This window comes from Piliocolobus tephrosceles, chromosome 5, assembly GCF_002776525.5.
Source record: "Piliocolobus tephrosceles isolate RC106 chromosome 5, ASM277652v3, whole genome shotgun sequence".
Classification (NCBI taxonomy): Eukaryota; Metazoa; Chordata; class Mammalia; order Primates; family Cercopithecidae; genus Piliocolobus; species Piliocolobus tephrosceles.
Window position 1 is genome coordinate 10885796 of NC_045438.1, and position 21717 is coordinate 10907512.

A 21717-nucleotide genomic window follows, 5' to 3' on the forward strand; every position below is an offset into this window, starting at 1 on the left:
TCCTGCACTCCAGCCTGGTGACAGAGTAAGACTCTGTCTCAAAAAAAAAAGAAACTATATATTCAATATGGAAAATTTAGGTAGTATGAAAGAAGAAGAAATAAAAATTACACCATTTTTCCATGTAGTAACAGCCACCATAATATTTTGATGTGTTTTCTATTTTCTTTTTTTAAAAGTATAGTTTTTAGTTTGTTTTGTTTTGTGAAGTGTCATCTTATTGTAGTCACGGTATTATCCACATTTTTCACATAACATTATATTGTAAACATTTTCCAAATGAGTTTCTTGAATCTTTTAATCGCTGCATATGTTGCATCATGTATATATTATTGGACAGAAAGATTGTGATTTTGCCACTATAGATAGTATGTATATTATTATGTATGTTAAGAAGATACTAGCATTTTCTTCTTAAAGCATTTCTTGTATTTTAGAGTTTGTCCTTATAGCCCTAGAAGTAGGATTACTGAAAAATTTATATAAAGACTGTTGTTACATATTAGGAGATTTTTTTTCCTTGTGAATTATAGCAATTACCATGCTGCTGACAGTACGTAAGAAAACTGAATTCACCACACCTCACCATTTTTTATTCTTGACCTCATTATGACTTCTCTATCCTTAGTATTAGAGTTGGATATGGTCACTTAGTATGTGTATTCATTTCCTTCAACAGCATTAATTCTGTTTCTGATTTTTCACATTGCCAAGAGTGGATGCAGGGACAGTGCTGGATGCTGGTTATGGAGTTAACTAGTAGGGGCTAAAGTCTTTTCATATAAAGGAGACAGGGTAGCCCTAATGCTCTTCCTTCAGCTTCAGATCTGAAAACATGAATCTAGTTAGTGGAGTTTTATGTAGAGAATGATGGGGACATTTGGGGAATCATGCCCTAAGAGAAGTGATTGAAAAAACTATGAATTATCTTTATATCCATAATAAAGTTAACATGAAGAAGTAGAATTATTTTATGTTGCTGTAGTAAGCAGAAATAGTATCAAGGGATTAGAGAAAGAGGTTTCACTTAATATTTATAGCTTTTGGAAATGAAACCAGACTGTTTTCATTAGTGATTTCCCACATATTCATACATTGGTAACATTTAAGCCATGTATCCTGTGGGCTCTGCCAACTCCTAAGTTATGTCAGTGTTAATCCCTACCATGGAATGGGAAGAAAGAATTAGATGATTTACCTGAGTTGGTATTTTTTTTAATGTTTAAGGGATTTGAGAGTACGAAGATTCATTTGAATTGATTCGTTTTGCTAAACTACAAATACTGGAGAATATAGGAAGAAGCTATGAATAATATCCTGGGACATAGTATTTGAAATGATAAATTACTTTATTGTTTTTATTCATATGTGGTAATAATGGAAAATTAAGATTAGGAGAGGAAAGGAATCTGAAAAGTTTGTTTCATCTCCTTGAAGGACAGAAGGCTTCATGGGGCATTAAAATAAAACAAAAAATACCTTCGCTCCCTGAGATTAATGGTACCTTCCAAAGGAAATTAAGTAGTCATATACCTGTGAGGAAAAGCATATTGAGACTAAAGATAGAGTGTACCTGCATATAAAATAGAGGGAGCAGGGAAGATAGAAATGGACATTTTTGAGACTCCAAAAGGAACTTTATCTAGGATATGGAGTTAAATATTTTAGTAATTGCTCTTTGAAACAAAACAGTTGTTCTAAAATATGCTGTTTATAGGGAGATTGGTGGACGGCTCCTCATGGTAGAAACTCGACTTGCAAATGATCTGGCTGAGTTTGAGGGAGACTTTTCCTTGGAAGGACTTCGTCTTTGGAAAACAGCATTCTCAGCAATGACTCAGAATCCAAGGCCAGGGTCACCTCTTCGCAGTGGCCAAGGAGTTGTCAATAAAGGGTCAAGTAATAGCCCTAAGATGGTTGAAGATAAAAAAATCGTGATTATGCCTTGCAAATGTGCCCCAAGTCGACAACTGGTCCAAGTGTGGCTTCAAGCCAAAGAACAATATGAACGTTCCAAGAAACTGCCTAAAACCAAGCCAACTGGAGTTGTAAAATCTGCTGAGAACTTTAGCTCTTCAGTTAACCCAGATGACAAACCTGTAGTGCCTCCAAAAATGGATGTAAGTCCACGTATACTCCCCACTACAGCACATACCAAGGAGGATGTTAATTCTCAGATTGCTTTACAAGCACCAACCACGAGATGTAGTCAAACTGCAAGTGAAAGTCAGATGCTGCCACCAGTTGCCTCTTCAAGTGATCCTGAAAAAGATGAAGATGATGATAACTATTACAATAATTATAGCTCCCCTGATTCTCCTGTAATTCCCCCTTGGCAACAACCAGTATCCCCAGATTCCAAAGCATTAAATGGAGATGATAGACCCTCATCGCCAGTAGAGGAGCTGCCTTCATTGGCTGTTGAGAACTTCTTAAAACCAATAAAAGATGGTATACAAAAAAGCCCCTGCAGTGAGCCTCAAGAGCCTCTAGTGATATCTCCAATTAATGCTAGGGCAAGAACTGAGAAATGTGAATCACTTTGCCTTCATAGTACACCAATCATACAGAGAAAACTTCTGGAAAGGCTTCCTGAAGCAACTGGCCTTAGCCCATTATCAACAGGTAAGTGTACACATAACAGGAAGTCTCCGTAATTGTTCTTCAGAAATAGAAATGAAGATAACATTAGACTGAAATGAAAATCAGAGCTTTTTAAATGAAGGTATAGCTCAGCAAATATTTTTTGTCGTGTCTTAGAAAGTCGTCACATGACAACTCTCTGCTGTGTAATCTACTTATATTTGCTTCCATCCTGTCTTCCTTGTGGGTGAAATACAGGAGCCCTCTCAAAAGGCTTATCTTCTCAACCTGACTTTCCTGTTGGCTTTTATACATACCCAGGTCTCCCACATTTTAAAACAGAAACAAAAAACCTGCCTTGACCTCACGTCTCCAGCCAGCTTCTACTCTTTCTCCTCCCCTTCAAAGCCAAATTTCTTAAAAGATTTATCTAATTTGACAACTCCAGTTATTTACCTCCTACTCATTTCTCAGCCCACTCTAAACTGAATTCTGCCCCTGTCATCCTACATTATAGCTCTTGTAAAGATGCCCAATAAACTTATAGCTAAAACCAGTAGATGTTCCTGAGTCTTATCATATGTCCTCTAAGCAGCCATTTTCTCATTGACCCTACCTTCCTTCTTGGAGCTGCTTCTCCACTTGGCCTTCCTCCTACTTCTCTGTTTTTTCCCACTTGATTTTCTCATTATTCTCAGTTGTCATCTAAATGTTGGAGTTTATTAAAGCTTGATCTTAAGTCTTCTTTATATCTTTCTCTAAATGATCTAATTCCTGTCCTCAGGATTACTACAGATAACTTGCAAATTTATATTTCCAGTTCAGACCTCTCTTTTAAGCTCCAGAACAGTGTCCAACTACCTATCTGACATTTCCACTTGAATGCTAAATGGCACCTCAAGATTAGTATTTTAAAAACCAATTCATGATCTCACTGCATACATTCACCACTACTTCCCCAACATACTTATATATACATGCCTCCACATAAAAACCCATCTGGCCTTCTTTCAGTTTTCCTTATTTCAATAAATAGTGCTATCATCTCTCAGTTACACAAGTAAGAAACATAGAATTTATTTTTAATACCTCATTCCCTCACTACCCACCTTGTAGTTTCTAGTCCCTATCCAAGCCTTATCACTTGTTTATCTCCTAAGTAAACCAGATCTATTTACTTTATTGTACTTCTTCCACCACAACCTTAGGCCATACTGTCATCATCTCTTGTCTGGGCTTCTGCACCAGCCATTTTATCTAAGTAATTTCCAATTCTTTTGCACAGGGATCAGGGAAAAATCCCCACTCTATTCCTAGTTAATTACTACTCTCTTCAGATTTTACCTCCAGGAAAACTTCCCTAATCTCCTTGACCACATAAAAATTCCCAATTATATTCCCCTTTGTTGTATTAATGCAGTTATAAGTTTATTTTTCTAGTTTGTTTGATGAATGTCTGATTCTCTCTCTAGACCCCATGAGGGCACAGATTATGTCTTTTCTTCCTCATCATAGGTACTTGATAAGTAAGTGAATAAATGATTTAAACAGTTCTGTAGGTTAATGACTGGGGTATAAAACTCAGTAATTAAAATATAAACGTATTTAAAATACAAAATGTTAAAATGTTATTTTGGTGGGTATCAGAGGTTTGAATTACATTTTTAAGTTATGAAATTTTGGGGGGAATTCATAGGACAGCACCCACAAGTGGTACTTAAGTGTTTGGAACAACAAAAGGTTTTTTAAAAACCAGAAGCAGGTAATTTTGATATATATGTTAAATATGAAATTTCTTTTTACAGCACCAAAAACACAGAAGTTGAGTAATAAGAAAGGAAGTAATACTGACACTCTTAGAAGAGTACTCTTAACACAAGCAAAGGTAACTATACTAAACATTTTTAAAGATCAGTGGAAGATCCAGTCTTATTCCTAGATTTCAGTTAGATAATTGATAACTTTGTCTCAATTAAAACATTTTTGTTACTTAAATTTTTGCATCATTATTTGCATATCTTTGAGACAACAAAAATTTGCCTTTTTTTAGTTTTTTTTTTTTTTTTTTTTTTGCTGTTGGGATCTAAAAGATTCTTATATGTAAATACAAATATTACAGAGAAAGTGAATATGATAGCCAAAATGTGGATTATGAGGATACAAATACATTAACTGATTACTGGCAAAATCAGAACAATCCAATGACAGCAGAGCTCAAGTAAGTGATTTTTGATCCCACCAAAAATATATCCTTTTTCTTGGTTTATTACTTTTTTCTAAAATATAACCTTATTGATTTTTTAAAATTTATTTTACTAAGCAGCAAAAGAAAGCAACATTATTTACTACTGAAAGTCTGGAAAGTCACAGATGTTTTTATTCAAATACTAAAAATATGACAAAACTTAGAATTATATGGTTATATGAAAGAAGTATACATTAGACATGCATCCTTGGAAATATATGCTAGAAATCACTTATATATTGGCCACTTCTTATAAATGTCGTTAACTACATAAAATATATTTTAGTATTTCTTTGAGATAATAAAACTTTTTAAACTTTCATTTATAAAATAGTATTATTGAATTACAAGCTACATATATTAAAAAATACTATATCAGTGTGTTGTGAACATAATACTGGGGGAAACAATTAATAGATTTAGAAATCAGAAAAAAAAATTTTTGTGAGGAAAGGAAAGATGCCATTTTTTTCTGAATCTTTGAAGATTATTTACATTGTTTTATTTAATTCATCTTTCAGACACATGTTGTATTAGGGTAAAATACAAATCAATATTTCAAATCTTTTTCAAACTTTAGCCAAAGTAGTTGGAAATATATTGATTGCTTGCTTGTCTTACTTTCAAGAAAGGTCAAGATAAATGTCCATGTGGTGTAAATGTCAACTGCCTACAAAACTATTATTTTCAGTATTGGGGGCTTCTGAACTGAGAGATAATGGTTTACTTATATTTCCACATATATCCAGTTCTGGTATCTTTGTTAGCATGAAAATAACATTAATAAATACAGTTTCTCCTTGAATTTAGAGATGATATTAGTTTACCATTTATTACCAAACACATAAAGCATATTATGTGGGAATAAGTAATCAAAAGAAAAATGATTGCTCACCTATCTTTTTCTGGCTGTGTGTGTGTGTGTGTGTGTTTTTTTTTATAGAATCAATTTGCAGCAGTAAATACCCCACAGAAAGAAACTTCTCAGATTGATGGACCATCTTTAAACAATACTTACGGTTTCAAAGTCAGCATACAAAACTTACAGGAGGCAAAAGCTTTACATGAGGTAAAACTGCAACAGTAAGGACACATACATTGTGTTCAATTTAACTCCTCTTTTATTCTATAAAACAAGTATGGAATTTTTTTAACGAGGAAGGAATATATTGAATTCTATCCTATTAATCTTCATCTTGTTCTCATTTTCTTACTATTTTATATATTTACATGTTTATGTACAATAGAGAAACTTAAAGAATTTAAGTTGCTGAGACTGGTTTGTGATTTCATATCTTTCACAAATAACTGAAATTCAGCTTATGGACATTAAAATAAGAAAAGATTTTTGGGAGGTGAAGGTGGGACAATCCCTTGAGTCGAGGAGTTTAAGACTATCCTGGGCTACGTAGGAAGACCCTATCTCTACCAAAAAATAAAAATAAAATTAGACACGCACCTGTAGTCTCAGCTATCTGGGAGGCTGAGGTGGGAGGATCACTTGACCCTGGGAGTTCGAGGCTGCAGTGAGCTATGATTGCGCCACTACACTCCAACCCAGGCTACAGACAGAGCAAGACTGTCTCTTTGGGGAGAAACAAAAAAAGACTGTATTTTGGGGATTATTATATTAAGATGTTATATCACATCTGAAATGTGATATTTACTTGTATTTTCTATTTGATTGGCTCAGTGGATTACAGCTTGCTACAAAAGAGGATAAATTCATTCATTCACATACTCTCTATATAACCCAGCTATCTTCACAGCACAGGCTGTCTGCCAAAGACTAGGACTTTGCAAAAATATACATCAGCCACAGTATGCATTGGAAAGAATATGTGAATGGGTCACTGTAAATTTATTTGTATGCAGAAAACAAACTCAAAGCACATATCTGACTGGCAGTAAGGTAGAAATCGGAGTATATTTTCATTGTTTACACCTGTGCTGTCATATGGTAGCCGCTAGCAGCATGGATATTGAGAACTTAAAATTTAGCTTATACAACTGAAGAACTGAATTTTAAACTTTGTTTAATTTTAATTTAGATTTTAAAACATAGTTGACTCAAAGTATGTTTGGAACAACTTAGGTATGTAATACTATTTTTTACTCTAAGTTTTATGAAATTAAGTATAGATCAAGTATTTCTGTAGAAAATTTAGCATGCACAGTGAGATACTAGAAGGGTAAAATACATACTGATTTCAAAGACTTCATGGAAAGAATAAAATATTTTATTAGTAATTTTTATGTTGATTATATGTTGAAAGAATAATATTTTAAATATATTGGATCAAAGTGTTGTTAAAGTAATTTAACCTATTTTTATTTTTTTAAATATGACTACTAGAAAACTTCAGTTACATGTGACTTTCATTATACTTCTGTTGGACAGTGCTAGTTTTATACAGTCATTTTATGTCTTTGCTCTTAAAGCAGAGGATTAGTAACCACCTTTAAGTTATAATTCAATTTTTAAGTGTAGTTTTTTTTCTCAAGTCAATTCTGTTGTAAACTGTTCTAGGGGTTAGATTAACATAAACTGAGGGAAAATTTTTTTTTTTTTTTTTTTTTTTGAGGTGGAGTCTCGCTCTGTCCTCCAGGCTGGAGTGCAGTGGCAGGATCTCGACTCACTGCAAGCTCCGCCTCCCAGGTTCACGCCATTCTCGTGCCTCAGCCTCCCAAGTAGCTGGGACTACAGGCGCCTGCCACCACGCCGGGCTAATTTTTTGTATTTTTAGTAGAGATGGAGTCTCACCGTGTTAGCCAGGATGGTCTCGATCTCCTGACCTCGTGATCCGCCCACCTCGGCCTCCCAAAGTGCTGGGACTACAAGCGTGAGCCACCATGCCTGGCCTGAGGGAAAAATTTTAATATTGCCCTCCTTTTTTCTTCAAATTTGAACTGAAAATTATGTTTTTTTAGAATTAGATCGGAATATAGTCTCTTTCTCATTTATTCGTTTGCACATTTTTCTCATTCAACAGCATCCATACAGTTTCTGTTTTATACCTATGTCTATACTGGCCCCTGAAGCCTACATAAATTAAGTGATAAATTCAGTAATACATACCATCAAATGCACACTTGAGATTAGCAAATTTTTTAAAACTATTAAAAATACATATTAAAGCAAATTTGATAGACTATAGCAAAAAGTTGTATTACATTTGATTATTCTCTTATTTGAAAAGTATACTTTTCTACATTTTCCTAGGTAACCCTGTTTCAGAACCATGGGCCCTCTGGAAGTTAAAATCACTCAGGAGGTCTCACTAGTTGCTCTGACAGCTTCTTCCTCCAGATAACAGGCTTTCCTCATCTCAAGGCACATTCCGAACTGCCGCCCAGTGGTTGAAACAGGAATAAAACAAAGAAAAACTCAACACTGTTCTCTTCCTTTCTCTAGGAAATTGTGCTTGTGGCATTTTCTCCCTGTTTCCATTACCCTAGGATAATCTCTCTTTCTTCTGCACATCAACACTCAGTGCAGAAGACAAGGGTTGTAATCTTTGCCCCCCTTTCTCACCTCCCTCTTGCCTAGTCATACTCACTAAATCTCTCAAGCCATGTCTTTATATAGTTTGCTTTAAAAAAATACTCCCTAAGCACAGTAATGCATTTTGTTATCAAGGAATAGAAATGCAAATTTTGAGTGTGAAAATTTGATCTAGTAAACAAAAATCAACCTCAAAGACCCTTTTAATCTAAAATTGTTTTCAGAGTCTTTATGTCTTTTCAGATGTTCATCCCTTTCTTTTTGTTTGTTTGTTTGTTTGTTTGTTTGTTTGAAACATAGTGTCACTCTGTCACCCACACTGGAATGCAATGGCACGATCTCAGCTCACTTCAACCTCTACCTCCCAGGTTCAAGCAGTTCTCCTGCCTCAGCCTCCCTAGTAGCTGGGATTACAGGCATGCATCACCACACCCGGCTAATTTTTGTATTTAGTGGAGACCGAATTTCGCCACATTAGCCAGGCTGGTCTCGAACTTCTGACCTCAGGTGATCCACCTGCCTCAGCCTCCCAAAGTGCTGGGATTACAGGTGTAAGCCACCGTGCCCGGCCTCATATGTTCATCCCTTTCTGATGAAACTGGTTGTTTTGTTTTATTTGGGTTTGTGGGAGGAGTTTTCCATTTAAAATTTTTTTATTTACTAAATTAATGCATGCTTATTGTTAAAATTAAAAATTTTTTTATTTACTAAATTAATGCATGCTTATTGTTAAAATTAAATTCTGAAGAGTATGCATTTAAAAGTAAAAGTTTTTTCCCTTAGCTCTCCATTTCATGTGGTTTGATTTTTTTTAATCCTAGTATTTTAAAGTAGAAACAGCAGTATATGTTTCTGAGGAAAGTGGTAGATTTGTATTTGTTTTATTATTATGCCTTATACATGCATAATTGATGTTCTTTTTATTTTAAAAAGTATTTAGTGGCCAGGCACAGTGGCTCACACCGGTAATCCTAGCACTTTGGGAGGTCGAGACAGGAGGATTGCTTGAAGCCAGGAGTTCGAGACCAGCCTGAGCAACAAGGCCCCATCTCTACAGAAAGTTTTATAAATTAGCCAGGCATGGTGATATGTACCTAGAGTCCCAGCTAGTAGGGAAACTGAAGTGAGTGGGTCACTTGAGCCCAGGAGTTCAGGGCTGCAAGTGAGCTATGATCACACCACTGCATTCCAGCCTGGGCAACAGAGAGAGACTCTGTCTCAAAAAGAAAAAAAAAAAAAAAAACTTCAACAAATTTACTAATGAGCATGTGCAACGGTACATATACCAAAAATACTCAATCAGGACAAAAAAAATTGCGATGAAAAGTGAGCTTCCCTCCTACTTCTCCTATTTTAGGCTAGCAGTTTCTTTACCCCAAAGCAATAAGTATGTCTATATTTTTATGTCACTTTTCAGAAATTTTCTATGAATGTGCTTCCATTTTTTCATGTATAGAAGTTTGCTATATTTACTGGTTCCATTTATCAGTGTATTATAGTTTCTTTTTATATTAGGACATATAGATCTGCCTCATTCCCTTGAAAATTTTAAAGGTTATAGAATATTCCATTGTACGTATCCTTTATGGCTACCACATAATTTATGTAACCTGTCCCCAACAGGTAAACTTTAGTTTTTTTCCAGTCTTTGCTATTATATTCTTGAGTAAACATCCTTGTGCATGTATTTTTGTCTACATGTATATCTCTCTCTAGGATAAATTTTCAGGGATAGGATTGCCACATCAATGAATTTTAATTTTCATAGAGATTTACCAAATTCTACTCCTGTCACTAGTGAGAGACTTGAATTTACATTTCTTCAACAGTTTGCATGCAAGATAAATACAAAACACAAATCCTTTGTTAAATTTATATGATCTGAACAATTAACCAATATTGTAACAGTAATCTGTTTTCCATTGCCAGGTACATGTACATAATAAAAAGATGAAGTATATAATTCTATCTTTAATCATGAATTTTAACCTATATTTTGTTTTTCTTACTCTGTATTGATTTTAGAAAGAAAACTAAGAATTACAGTTAAAAGTTTCTATTGGCATAGAAAAATAAGCATGAAAAGCAAATATTAACATTTTTTGCATTATATGTTAAAGAGAAAATGTGCATGGGTAAAAATCTGGCTGTTGTGTAGTTGATACCATAACAGTTCTTTTTTTTTTTTTTTCCAGGAAAAACTATAATTAAAAATCTGCCTAGTGTATGCAAAAGTCTAAGTAGCCCTGAAGTAGTAGTGAATTAATTGGTAGGAAATTTAAATTTTAAAAAAGTTCTCTTTTTACTTTAAACTACAGGTAAAACCATATAGTTTAGCTACCTACATGAAGAGTAAAACGTGACAGACTTTGGTTTCAATGTATAACCACTTGGACTAGTCATTCTCTTTCTCAAACAGGAATTGAGAGATCCTGCATATATTTGAGAAAAATAGTCTAAATATTGTCATTGAGAAATTATGGCAAGAGCAGATTTTCTGAAATAACATCATGAATTGATTTAATCTAATCTTGGGAGTAAAAATCTTTTGTTTTAATCTATGGAGTGCTGAGTTGTGACTTTGTCCTTTCTGTCCATTTTTTCTGTAATCTTACATACATATTTCTCTAGAGTCTTAATGAAACATACTTCTTTGAGCGTGTCTTTAAAAAATGTTTTAAAAACATAATATTTATTTGCTTTTATAGATACAAAATCTTACCCTAATCAGTGTGGAGTTGCATGCTCGAACCAGACGAGACTTAGAACCGGATCCTGAATTTGACCCAATCTGTGCTCTGTTTTACTGCATCTCATCTGACACTCCACTGCCAGATACAGAAAAAACAGAACTCACGGGTGTAATAGTGATTGATAAAGACAAGACAGTTTTCAGTCAAGGTATTGTCCTTTTTTATTAATGATATACCTGCCCACTCTAGGAGGAACCTTGTAATGAGGAATTCCTATGCTGAAGATCCAATCTAAGCAAGCCTGAGGACTCTGTTCTAAAATGTTTGCTGAGATAGGAGTAGGAGATTGTGTATAACTTTGTCCTAGATGTATTATTCTTACTTGAATTAGTCAGAAGCATCCAGGCACAGTGGTGCCTGCCTATAGTCCCAGCTGCCTGGGAGGCTGGGCAACAGGATAGCTCGAGCCCAGGAGTTTGGGGCTGTAGTGCACTGTGATTGTGCCTATAAATAGTCACTGCACTCCAGCCTGGGTAACATAGCAAGACCCCATTTATTTATTTATTTTTAAGTCAGAAGCAGTGTAATATAAAGATCTCAATATTTATAATTAGTTTATATAATTCATTCTAAGTATTATTTTATAAAAATAATTATTACTAATACAGAGTCCATATTATTATATATCCCTAGATTAGGTGCACAGTCTTCCTTATGTATGCATATGCAAATATTTTCTTGCTGATAAGAGAGTTTATCTTACTACTGTAAGTTAATGGTTCATAAGATCCTTTTAAGATGTATTCTTACTTTGCTTATATCTCTTTATCTTTCTTTCTAAGTACATATACTTTTGGTTCAGAGGTTCTTCATACAGAATGCCATGTAAGGCATTTTATAAAATACCTACTGTCCCTCTGCAGCTTTCAGTAGTCACCATTACAAGTGAATTCAGTCCACTGAGGAGGAAGTCTTAGCACAGAATACAACCATATTAAGAATTTGCAATTTATTCAGTGATGTGCTTGAGCTGACACATACCCGCTCACAGCCAGTTCTTGGATTTTCATGAATTTTTCAAACTAGTTGCTGTCACTTTGGCAGTTGGAAATCAGCCATAGGGTCGGGGAGGGGTCCTTACATCATGAAATAGGCCAGCACTACAAATTAAGGCTTTCTTTGTTTTCCTACAGAGGTGGTGGTTAAAAATGTTCATCATACCAGAGATTAAAATGTCCTGTGCTAAGCAAAGCTCTCCTGCTAGGAAGAGTAAAGACAGAAACAAAGTAATACAGGTTCTTCACAAGTGATATGTTGTTTTCTTTTTTTCTTTTTTTTTGAGATGGAGTCTTGCTCTGTTGCCCAGGTTGGAGTGCAGTGGCGTGATCTCAGCTCACTACAAGCTCCGCCTCACGGGTTCATGCCATTCTCTGGGTTCATGCCATTCTCCTGCCTCAGCCTCCGGAGTAGCTGGGACTACAGGCGCTCACCACCACGCCCAGCTAATTTTCGTATTTTTTAATAGAGACAGGGTTTCGCCGTGTTAACCAGGATGGTCTTGATCTACTGACCTCATGATCCGCCCGCCTCAGCCTCCCAAAGTGCTGGGATTACAGGCTTGAGCCACTGCGCCCAGCCAGTGATATGTCGTTTTCTAGGAAATTTTGTGAATGCATTCTTTTCAGGAGAATAGCTGAAAATACAAAATTTGAATTTTCAGTTGTATATTAAACTAAAAAATCTTTTGAGAGTTTTTTAAAGACATTGGGTTAATTATGTTTTTACTTAGGGGGATATTTTCTTAATTTGAAATATTTCAGTAGTACAATTTTACTTAAAAGTAAGGGATAATATTACTTTTATATTATGAAGGTATATTATTACATAATGTTATATATAATAGACATTTTGTTTATTTTTTAGATATCAGATATCAGACTCCATTACTTATTAGATCTGGAATTACAGGACTCGAAGTCACCTATGCTGCTGATGAGAAGGCACTTTTTCATGAAATTGCAAATATAATAAAGAGGTATTGTTTTGTATTATCTGATTTTTCCAGTTTTTATTCAGAGTCGTTTCATGCTATTGCAGATAATAGTGAAGACGAAAGTGAAGGTAGGAAGAAAATGAATCCCTTCCTATGGCCCTTGAAAGCAGAGTTACTCTTGGAAAAATTTTATATTCACTTCCCACCACCATCACTGTTTTCATCAGACAAGATAGGAAAAGCAGTGTTCTGTTCTGAAGATTGAGGGACCAGTGAAAGACAAATATTTGTTTAGCCTCTAACTTCCCAGTTGTTCTTGAGGTTTGTTTTTCTATGATGCTGAAATAATGGGGAACTGTATAAAGTTCTATTGTATTATTCATTAACTAGGTTTCTACCTTGGGAGCCAGCCACCATTTCAGTACCTTTTTTTTTTCCTAAGGTTTTCTGAGTTCTAAATAAGCCAATATTTTCAAAAAGCTTTGGGATGCATTCTGCATATAAATTTATCTGTTAATAAATGTTGGACTGTCTATTACATACTCTTGTGCACAGAGCTCCTTAAAAAATCTTCTTTTGACCATTTGGTAGTTAGGTCCTCAGATTGATAGTAGACTCTTGTCCAAGTTTATGAAAAAAAAATTTTAACAAAAATATTTTAATTTAAAAAAATCATTAAGTGGATCATTTGCATTTTCTCAAGAGTGTAACTCTCGGTAGCCATAGACTCTGTTATTAAATGCTTCACTTTGTAGAAACTTAAGGATTCTGCCCATTGCTAGGTTTAGGTTTTTAGATGTCTAAAGCAAGATAGAAAACACTCTTTGGATCCTGATGTACAGATAAAAGCTGTCCATGAGCATGTTGTTATACTCACCCTTTTTTGTTTTGCTTATATAGTTGAACTTTATCCTATAAAAACTAAATCAGTGTTCTACACGAAAGATTAAGATGATATTCTACAGACTTGTCATCAGATTGATTCCCAGATGGGTTAACATAACCCATTCTGAGAATTAGAAAACCAAAACATGTGTTTTCTACAAAACAAAATTAAATGACAGAGCATCAGAAATAGTATGCTACTACCCATGACTATGAAAGAAAAGAGAGTAAAGTATTTTTACTATTTACAGCACTGGTGACTAGATAGATTCCCATCTATTTGAGTTTCATCATTGTCAGTCCTACCTTTTATCTTCTCACAGAGGTTGTCATCAACATGTCAGATGCTTTCAGTATCCACACTTCTTTTATTTCTGCAAGCAACTCAGAAAAAGAAATATGTAAGAGTTTCAGTCAGTACTATTTTGTGTACCAGCACATGTCCAGTAACATCCCTGGACTTGTATGCTTGCCTTATCCTTGTTAGGTGTATTCCCAACGATAGGATTACCTACCAGCATTGAGAAATGTGTCAGTCATTTGCAAGTACAACTTTCTTAAATGTCCATAAAATGAAATGTACTAGTAATTAAGGAAAAAGGGGTAAACAAAACTGTCATAAAAAGGAAAATGTTTAAATGTCAACTTTTCAGTTCTGTAGTGTTCTTTATATATTAGTCCAAGCAACCCTGCAAAAAGATTGATTATTTCATTCTTTCACCCTATTTGTTGTGTATCTACTCAACACAGCCTTTGGAGTCAGCCAGCCCTGTGTTTCTGTCTTGAATAAGTTGCTTAACTCTCTCAACTTTGTTTTCCTAATCTGTAAGATGGGTAGATAATGCACATAAAACTCTTAAACTCATGTCTGGTACATAGTGAGTACATAAATGTTAACTGTGTGTAAGGGGCAGTGCTAGGTACACTATAAAAATGAATAAAATATATCTTTATTTTTCCATTTTTAATACTTTCTCAATTGGCAAACACCAAAAATAATATAAAGTGATATTAAACAAGCAAAACTTAATGTATAATCTTGTCACAATCGTTTTCCTCTTTCTGTATTTCCTTGGACTATTTACTATTTACTTAAATATAAACTATGATTCTTCCCTTTTCCTTTTCCCTAAATACTGTTACATTTATTTTACATCATATCCATTTAACCTCAGAATTCTTTTTCAAGATGATTCTTTCCCCTCCGTGCCCCTTGCCTCTACTAGAGTACCCTTATCTATCATGTGTGTAGATGGTAGTGAGTTACTTAAAATACTGTGAGGCAGCTTCTTTCTACCTAAGCACATAAAACCATTTTCCTATTTCTTCTGCTTCTATTTTATTCACAGTTTTGGGTTGTTTTCACCACTAATCCCAACTACCCAACCTTGTTCTTTCTGTAACTTTCAGAAACCTGATAGAATGAATAAAACCCACTAGAAATTGAAGAACAAGTCATCAAGACCTTGTTATTGACTCCAAATGTTTTTAGAGAAGAAAAATGGAATCCTTTGGCTTTTGAACTTGAAAACAGGTGTTTTATCAGCTTTAAAAGAGTGTCTTAAGACTAAACAGCCTCCAGGTCAAAAAATAAATATATGTAATATATCTGAAAAATATGCCTGAAACAACTTTACAATTATTCCAAAGGGACAAAATCTGTGAAATAAATCTAAGAAGAGAAGCACAGACTAACTTTTTTCAGCAGTCATTTCTGAGCTGTAGCAGTTTATAAAAATAGACAACTTTTTAATTGAAACAGTTATTTTCAATGCATTATTTTTTGGAAAAAAGTGTACTTAGTCAGCTCCGTTAGTTGCCACAACAGAACAAATAGCTGACTGGAATAAGTTCTTGCAATAACAAGATGTTGGATAAATGAGAACGATTCAGATGAAGAAATTAGAACTGTCTTTATAACGTTTAAAACAGAAGGGCTGTGTAATCATCTGGCATCCTCTTCATATTGTAACTGTGTAACTATGTGATATATAACTATGTGATGTGTGATAGGTAACTATGTGATAGGAACTCCAGGAATCTTCCAAATTCTTAAGATCAAGGTCCACTGTGGCCACATTGTAATGCCTGTTCTGAGCCACTCTGAGTACTTAGCAGACAACTGTGTGGGTTCTGTTGTGTGCATATGAGAATTCTTCAACTCTGCGACCCTTGGTGATCCTTAGAGCCACTTGATACTTCTGCCCCAATTCTCAAATGTAGCCATTCATTACACAGTTAGTTTTAAAGGGAGACACACTGGACAAGTAGATAGTCTTATCTTTGGACTAAGAAGAGTTTAATGAAAGAGATGAAGTCAGTATCAAAGAGTTGATTAAGGGTTTGGGTGTTATGTTGGAAGACTAAACAGAAAGAGTATTGGGATATTTCTCCTTCCTTGAGTGCCCTGGGATCTTTCTGGATATTCATGCCATTGTTGCTTATTTCCTTGCTTCAATAGCTGTTTATTAAATTAAGCCATTTTCTCAGAAGTGTCAACCCTATTTATATAGAGAAAAGCACATAAATAATATGTTTAATATCTTTTTCTCCTAACAAGCTTGAAGGCTGCTCAGCAAGTCTGTGGTATAACAGTGGATCATGAACAGATCACCAGAAAATTAAAATTTATGCTACAGAATGTACTTTCATAGGGCCTTTAGGGAATAGGAAATTTGCAAGTATGCTGTTGCAGAAGTTTGAACCTAGTTCTTTTGACATCAGCCACTTAAATATTCCAGAATAAAAAATCAGGAAACATTTATTGTGACATTCCAATTTTTATTGACTAGGTAAAAACGAAAGCCATTCAATACCCATTTTTAGAAGACAGCTATGGAATTATGATAAAACATTAACATATTGGTTCTAAAAGCCGATCTGGTGATCTGGTCATGATCCATTGTTATGCCAGACTTGCAGAGTAGCCATAGATAGCTTGTATCAGTAAATTAATGTAGTCTAATACTGTAGACATTGGCTGAGGCTTAGGGTATTAAATGCTTTAAATTGGACAGGCTGCACATCTCACAATTCAGTGTTTCATGAGTGGTTATGTAAAACTCAACGATTTCAATTTCTGCGATATTTCACTTGGCCTTTTGGCATATAAAAGAACAAGATAATGCTACTATTTGATAGAGCTACTTACTGTAGTTTTTGCTCTCAAAACTTGTAATTAGTTCCTCTCTCCCCCACACAATTTTCCACTCAAGATAAATTTTCATATTTATAACTAAACATTTCTCTATGGTGGTCACAACATGGAGGTTCTAAGAAGAGCCACGAAGAAGCTCCTTCTGGATTAGACACAGGTTGTCGGTTCAGTTTTGCCAGTGCAGCTCTGACCACAAGGAGCACATTTTTCTTCTATATTCTGATGTTTACTTTCCCCACCTTAATCCCACCTCTATTAATATTTCATTCTTCCATTAAGTTGAATCACCATCCTTTTAAATTTAAAGGACAAACTTGTCATTACTTAGGCCTTATTTTGTATGAGAACCAAGTCATTATTAAAATTAAGTGAGAAAAAGAAGGCATTTTCACTTTTTTTTCCTCAGCATTAAAACTGTTTAAGGGCAGTATAGATTAGAAGGGTAGATAAGTGGCAACAGGAATGACCTAGGGATCTTTTTCAAAATACCATACCTACATACACCCTCACACTTCACCTTCCTCTGCCCACATTATATTCTCACTTGTACCTTTACTCATATACTTCAGTGGTAATGGCCTGCCCTGCACCCCAATTTCCATCAGCCTCTTTTCCCATGTGTATCAAACAAATACACAGTCTAAGTAAAAACTCTGCTTACTTTACAAAAGTAGCATCAAATTGCCTATAATCCCAGCACTTTGGGAGGCTGAGGCAGGCAGATCACTGGAAGTCAGGAATTTAAGACCAACCTGATCAACGTGGTGAAACCTCGGCTCTACTAAAAATACAAAAAATTAGCCAAACTTGGTGTGGGGCACCTGTAATCCCAGCTACTTAGGAAGCTGAGGTGGGAGAATCGTTTGAACCTGGGAAGCAGAGGTTGCAGTGAGTTAACATCATGCCACTGCAATCCAGCCTGGACAACAGAGTGAGACTCCATCTCAAAAAAATAAAAGAAAGAAACAAAGTAGCTGCAAATCAAGTACTCTCAACCCTCCATCTCTTCCTGTATAAAAACTCTATAGGTACCACTGTATCATCCCTTCTCAATCTGGGAACCGTTAGAGAACACAGGTTTTTATTTTCATACCTTACATCATGAAGAAACAATTACTCTGGTTAAAGGTTCAAATGTATGGTACTTATATAACTTTTTAATTCCTGTTTTAGGTATGATCCTGATATTCTGCTAGGATATGAGATTCAGATGCATTCCTGGGGTTACCTCTTACAAAGGGCTGCCGCTTTAAGTGTTGACTTATGTCAGATGATCTCTCGGGTGCCAGGTATATATCATTGTGAATGTTTTGTCATTCAACTACAGAGCAAATTATGAAGGAAATAAAGACAAAATGTTAAAGGGTACTTGCGTTCTAGCCCAATTTTTTAGTATTAAGTTGTGTAAGTTTTAGATACAGCATAACTCCATTGCAGAAAAAAATTAAAAATAAAATAAAAATATTCTAGTCTCACTGCTATATATACTGTTAGTATAGTTGTTGGGTTTTTTCCTTTCAGTCACTTTTCATATACATATGTAGTGGTTTTTAAATAATCATACAATATATTCCATTTTTATTATGCTTCCTTCATCTAGTGTCTTACCACACATATTTTCTGCACTATGAAATAGTCTTCATAATTATTATGAAGCTACATAGCATTTCTTCTTTGACTTGTTGTACCATAATTTTATTGTGTGCCTGGCTCTGTTTTTTTTTTGAATCCATTTTGTTGGTGAAGAAGGGCAGGATGGGTTGAGGAACGCTAATAGTTAACTAATCGTTGATTTTTATTTGGATATGAGTCTAAAAGTATTGCAGAAATTTTGAAACCCATTCCCCAAAGTTTGATTCTGACTGGAAAAGGGAGTAATAATATTCATACCAAAATTATTTGTAGTTTATAATGCCAGGAGTTTGAGACTGCAGTGTGCTGTGATTGCACCTGTGGCTAGCCACTGCAGTCAACCTGGCAACATAGTTGTCTCTTTTAAAAAACAAAGAAAAAAGGTAGTGCCAAAAATTACTAAATTAAAAAAAAAAAAAGTGTTTCTTATTTAAATAGAGAAAGAAGGAGGGAGGGAGAGAGACTTCAGGTAAACAAAATTTTTTCATACATTGTGAATTATATTTCATCTTTAATATTCATCCTTAATGTTTATTCTCATTTTCCTTGGCATAATTTTATTGAAAGTTGTTTTCTGTGAGCCCTGATACAATCTGTTTTCATTTCTATAGATGACAAAATTGAGAACAGATTTGCAGCTGAAAGAGATGAGTATGGATCATATACAATGAGTGAGATAAATATTGTTGGCCGAATTACACTAAATCTTTGGAGAATCATGAGAAATGAGGTAGGTGATTTATCCAAAATGTTGTTTGGAAATAAGATATTCGGTCAATATAATGATTTAATCATTATAGAGTATTAGTAAGATTTACTATATAGCTTATGCATTTGTCAATTACTATTATACTTAAGTAGAGTTAAAATAGTACTTTCTAAAATGCAAAACTACAGAGGTATTAGACTTTAATGTTTCAGGTGAGTTTTATTTTTTTTTCTTTGTGTCTGAGGTAGCAATAATTAGAAAGGTCTAAACTATAATAAAATATTGGGGCCAGGCACGGTGCTCACACCTGTAATCTCAGCACTTTGGGAGGCCCCAGGAGGGGCATCCCTTGAGCCCAGGAGTTCCAGACCAGCCTGAGCACATGGCAAGACCCTGTCTCTACAAATAATAGCTAAAAAAATTAGCTGGATATGGAGGTGCATGCCTATGGTCCCAGCTACTTGGGAGGCTGAGGTGGGAGAACCATTTGAGCTCAGGCAGCTAAGGTTGCAGTGAGCCATGATCATGCCACTGCACTCAAGCCTGGGTGACAGAGTGAGACCCTGTCTCAAAATAAAATAAAATATTGTGTTGTACACGTTGAATATTGTCTAATTTCACCCTTTTTTTTTTTCATTTAAATCATTTTTGCACTTAAAGCTGGATGAATTCAGCTTGGCCTCGTTGATTTATTATAGTAAGAAAAATTTAGTCTAGAAATAGGAAGGAGCTTCTCAAACGAACTATATTTAAATACTGGGTCAGATTAATAAGATAAATTAAAGAGACAGTACTTTGAAATAGTTAATAATTAAGGCTTTGGGGGCTCAGATAAGGATTTTTAGTAGAGTAATTTCAATGAACTATCACATTAATTTGTATTCACTCAAAAAAGAGTTATTTCACACAAAAAAAGTAAGATCATGAAATTTTCCTGGATAATATTTGCATCCTTGAAGTTTCCCAGTTTCTCTTATTTGAAATGTAAAAAAGCCATACATGGTGGCTCACACCTGTAATCCCGACTCTTGGAAAGGCCACGGCAGGAGGGGTTAGCTTGAGGCCGGGAGTTCAATCAAGACCATCTTGGGTAACATAGCGAGACCTTGTCTCTAGTAAAAATAAAAAATAAACAATTAGGTTGGGCACAGTGGCTCATACCTGTAATCCCAGCACTTTGGGAGGCCAAGTAGGGTGGATCACTTGAGCCCAGGATTTGAGACTAGCCTGGGCAACACGGCAAAACCCCGTCTTTACCAAAAAATACAAGTTAGCCATGTATGGTAGCGTGTGCCTAGCGTGTAGCCAGGCAGCAGCTACTTGGAAGGCTGAGGTGGGAGGATCACTTGATCCTGAGAGCCAATGGCACACACATATAGTCCCAGCTTCTCAGGAGGCTCAGCCAGGAGGACCTTTTGAGGCCAGGAATTCAAGGCTGCAGTGCACTGTTATATTATACCTCAGAGGCAGCGTTGCAGTGAACTGAGATTACACCACCACATTTCAGCCTGGGTGACACAGCTAGAGTCTATCTCAAAAAAGACAAAACAGAAGCAAAGATACCTAGTATAAATTGGTCTATTCTTAGACTTTGGACTTTGGATAGTATCAACTAAAATGTTTATATTTCAAAGAAAGCTAATTCTACAATTGCTTCTGCTCTTTGAAATTACTTTCTCATTAGACACTTTCTGTTATATACTTATTCACTATTATCTTCTTAGCTCTTTGGATTTATATAAAACGTTTGACTTTCTAAGCTGCCATATGCAATATACAGCATGACTCTGCTTGAGAATAATTTTATCTTGTTGTGGTGTTCTTAAAATAATAAAAGAGTGTGAGTCCCCAATGATTTAAAGTAATTTCTAGTGATACAGCATAGGATATAGGAGATAGAGAGATTGTAATGTATTTGGTGTGTATATTTCATTTTATATATATGTGTGTGTGTGTGTATATATATATATATATATTTTTTTTTTTTTTTTTTTAATTTCATTTGTTTTTGAGATGGAGTCTCACTCTGTTACCCAGGGTGGAGTGCAGTGGTGCAGTCTCGGCTCACTGCAACCTCCACCTCCCGGGTTCAAGCGATTCTCCTGTCTCAGCCTCCCGAGTAGCTAGGATTACAGGTGCCCGAACCACACGTGGTTAATTTTTGTATTTTTAGCAGAGATGGGGTTTTTCCTTGTTGGCCAGCCTGGTCACAAACTTCTGACTTCAGGTGATCCGCCCACCTCGGCCTCCCAAAATGCTGGGATTACAGGCGTGAGCCACTGCCCCGGCCTCATTATATATTTTAATCTATAGTC

The 21717-nt window shown here is 35.2% G+C and overlaps 1 protein-coding gene and 1 long non-coding RNA gene across 5 annotated transcripts in view; one reads left to right on the forward strand and one right to left on the reverse strand.

Moving 5' to 3' along the window:
* The window catches only part of REV3L (REV3 like, DNA directed polymerase zeta catalytic subunit), a 171358-nt gene that overhangs the window by 112456 nt on the left and 37185 nt on the right, over positions 1-21717 (forward strand). For all 4 annotated transcript variants that reach the window (XM_026456416.1, XM_023219060.2, XM_026456417.1 and 1 more), the window contains 7 exons: positions 1718-2625; positions 4389-4468; positions 5772-5897; positions 11042-11234; positions 12950-13061; positions 18235-18350; positions 19305-19423. In XM_026456416.1, the coding sequence (XP_026312201.1) occupies positions 1718-2625; positions 4389-4468; positions 5772-5897; positions 11042-11234; positions 12950-13061; positions 18235-18350; positions 19305-19423 (1654 nt within the window). The remainder of the gene's footprint in view (positions 1-1717; positions 2626-4388; positions 4469-5771; positions 5898-11041; positions 11235-12949; positions 13062-18234; positions 18351-19304; positions 19424-21717) is intronic.
* LOC116418790 lies at positions 1336-15510 on the reverse strand. The gene is made up of 2 exons (XR_004228937.1): positions 14211-15510; positions 1336-2262 (listed from the first exon to the last, which is right to left on the reverse strand). It is a non-coding gene; the product is annotated as an uncharacterized LOC116418790 (long non-coding RNA).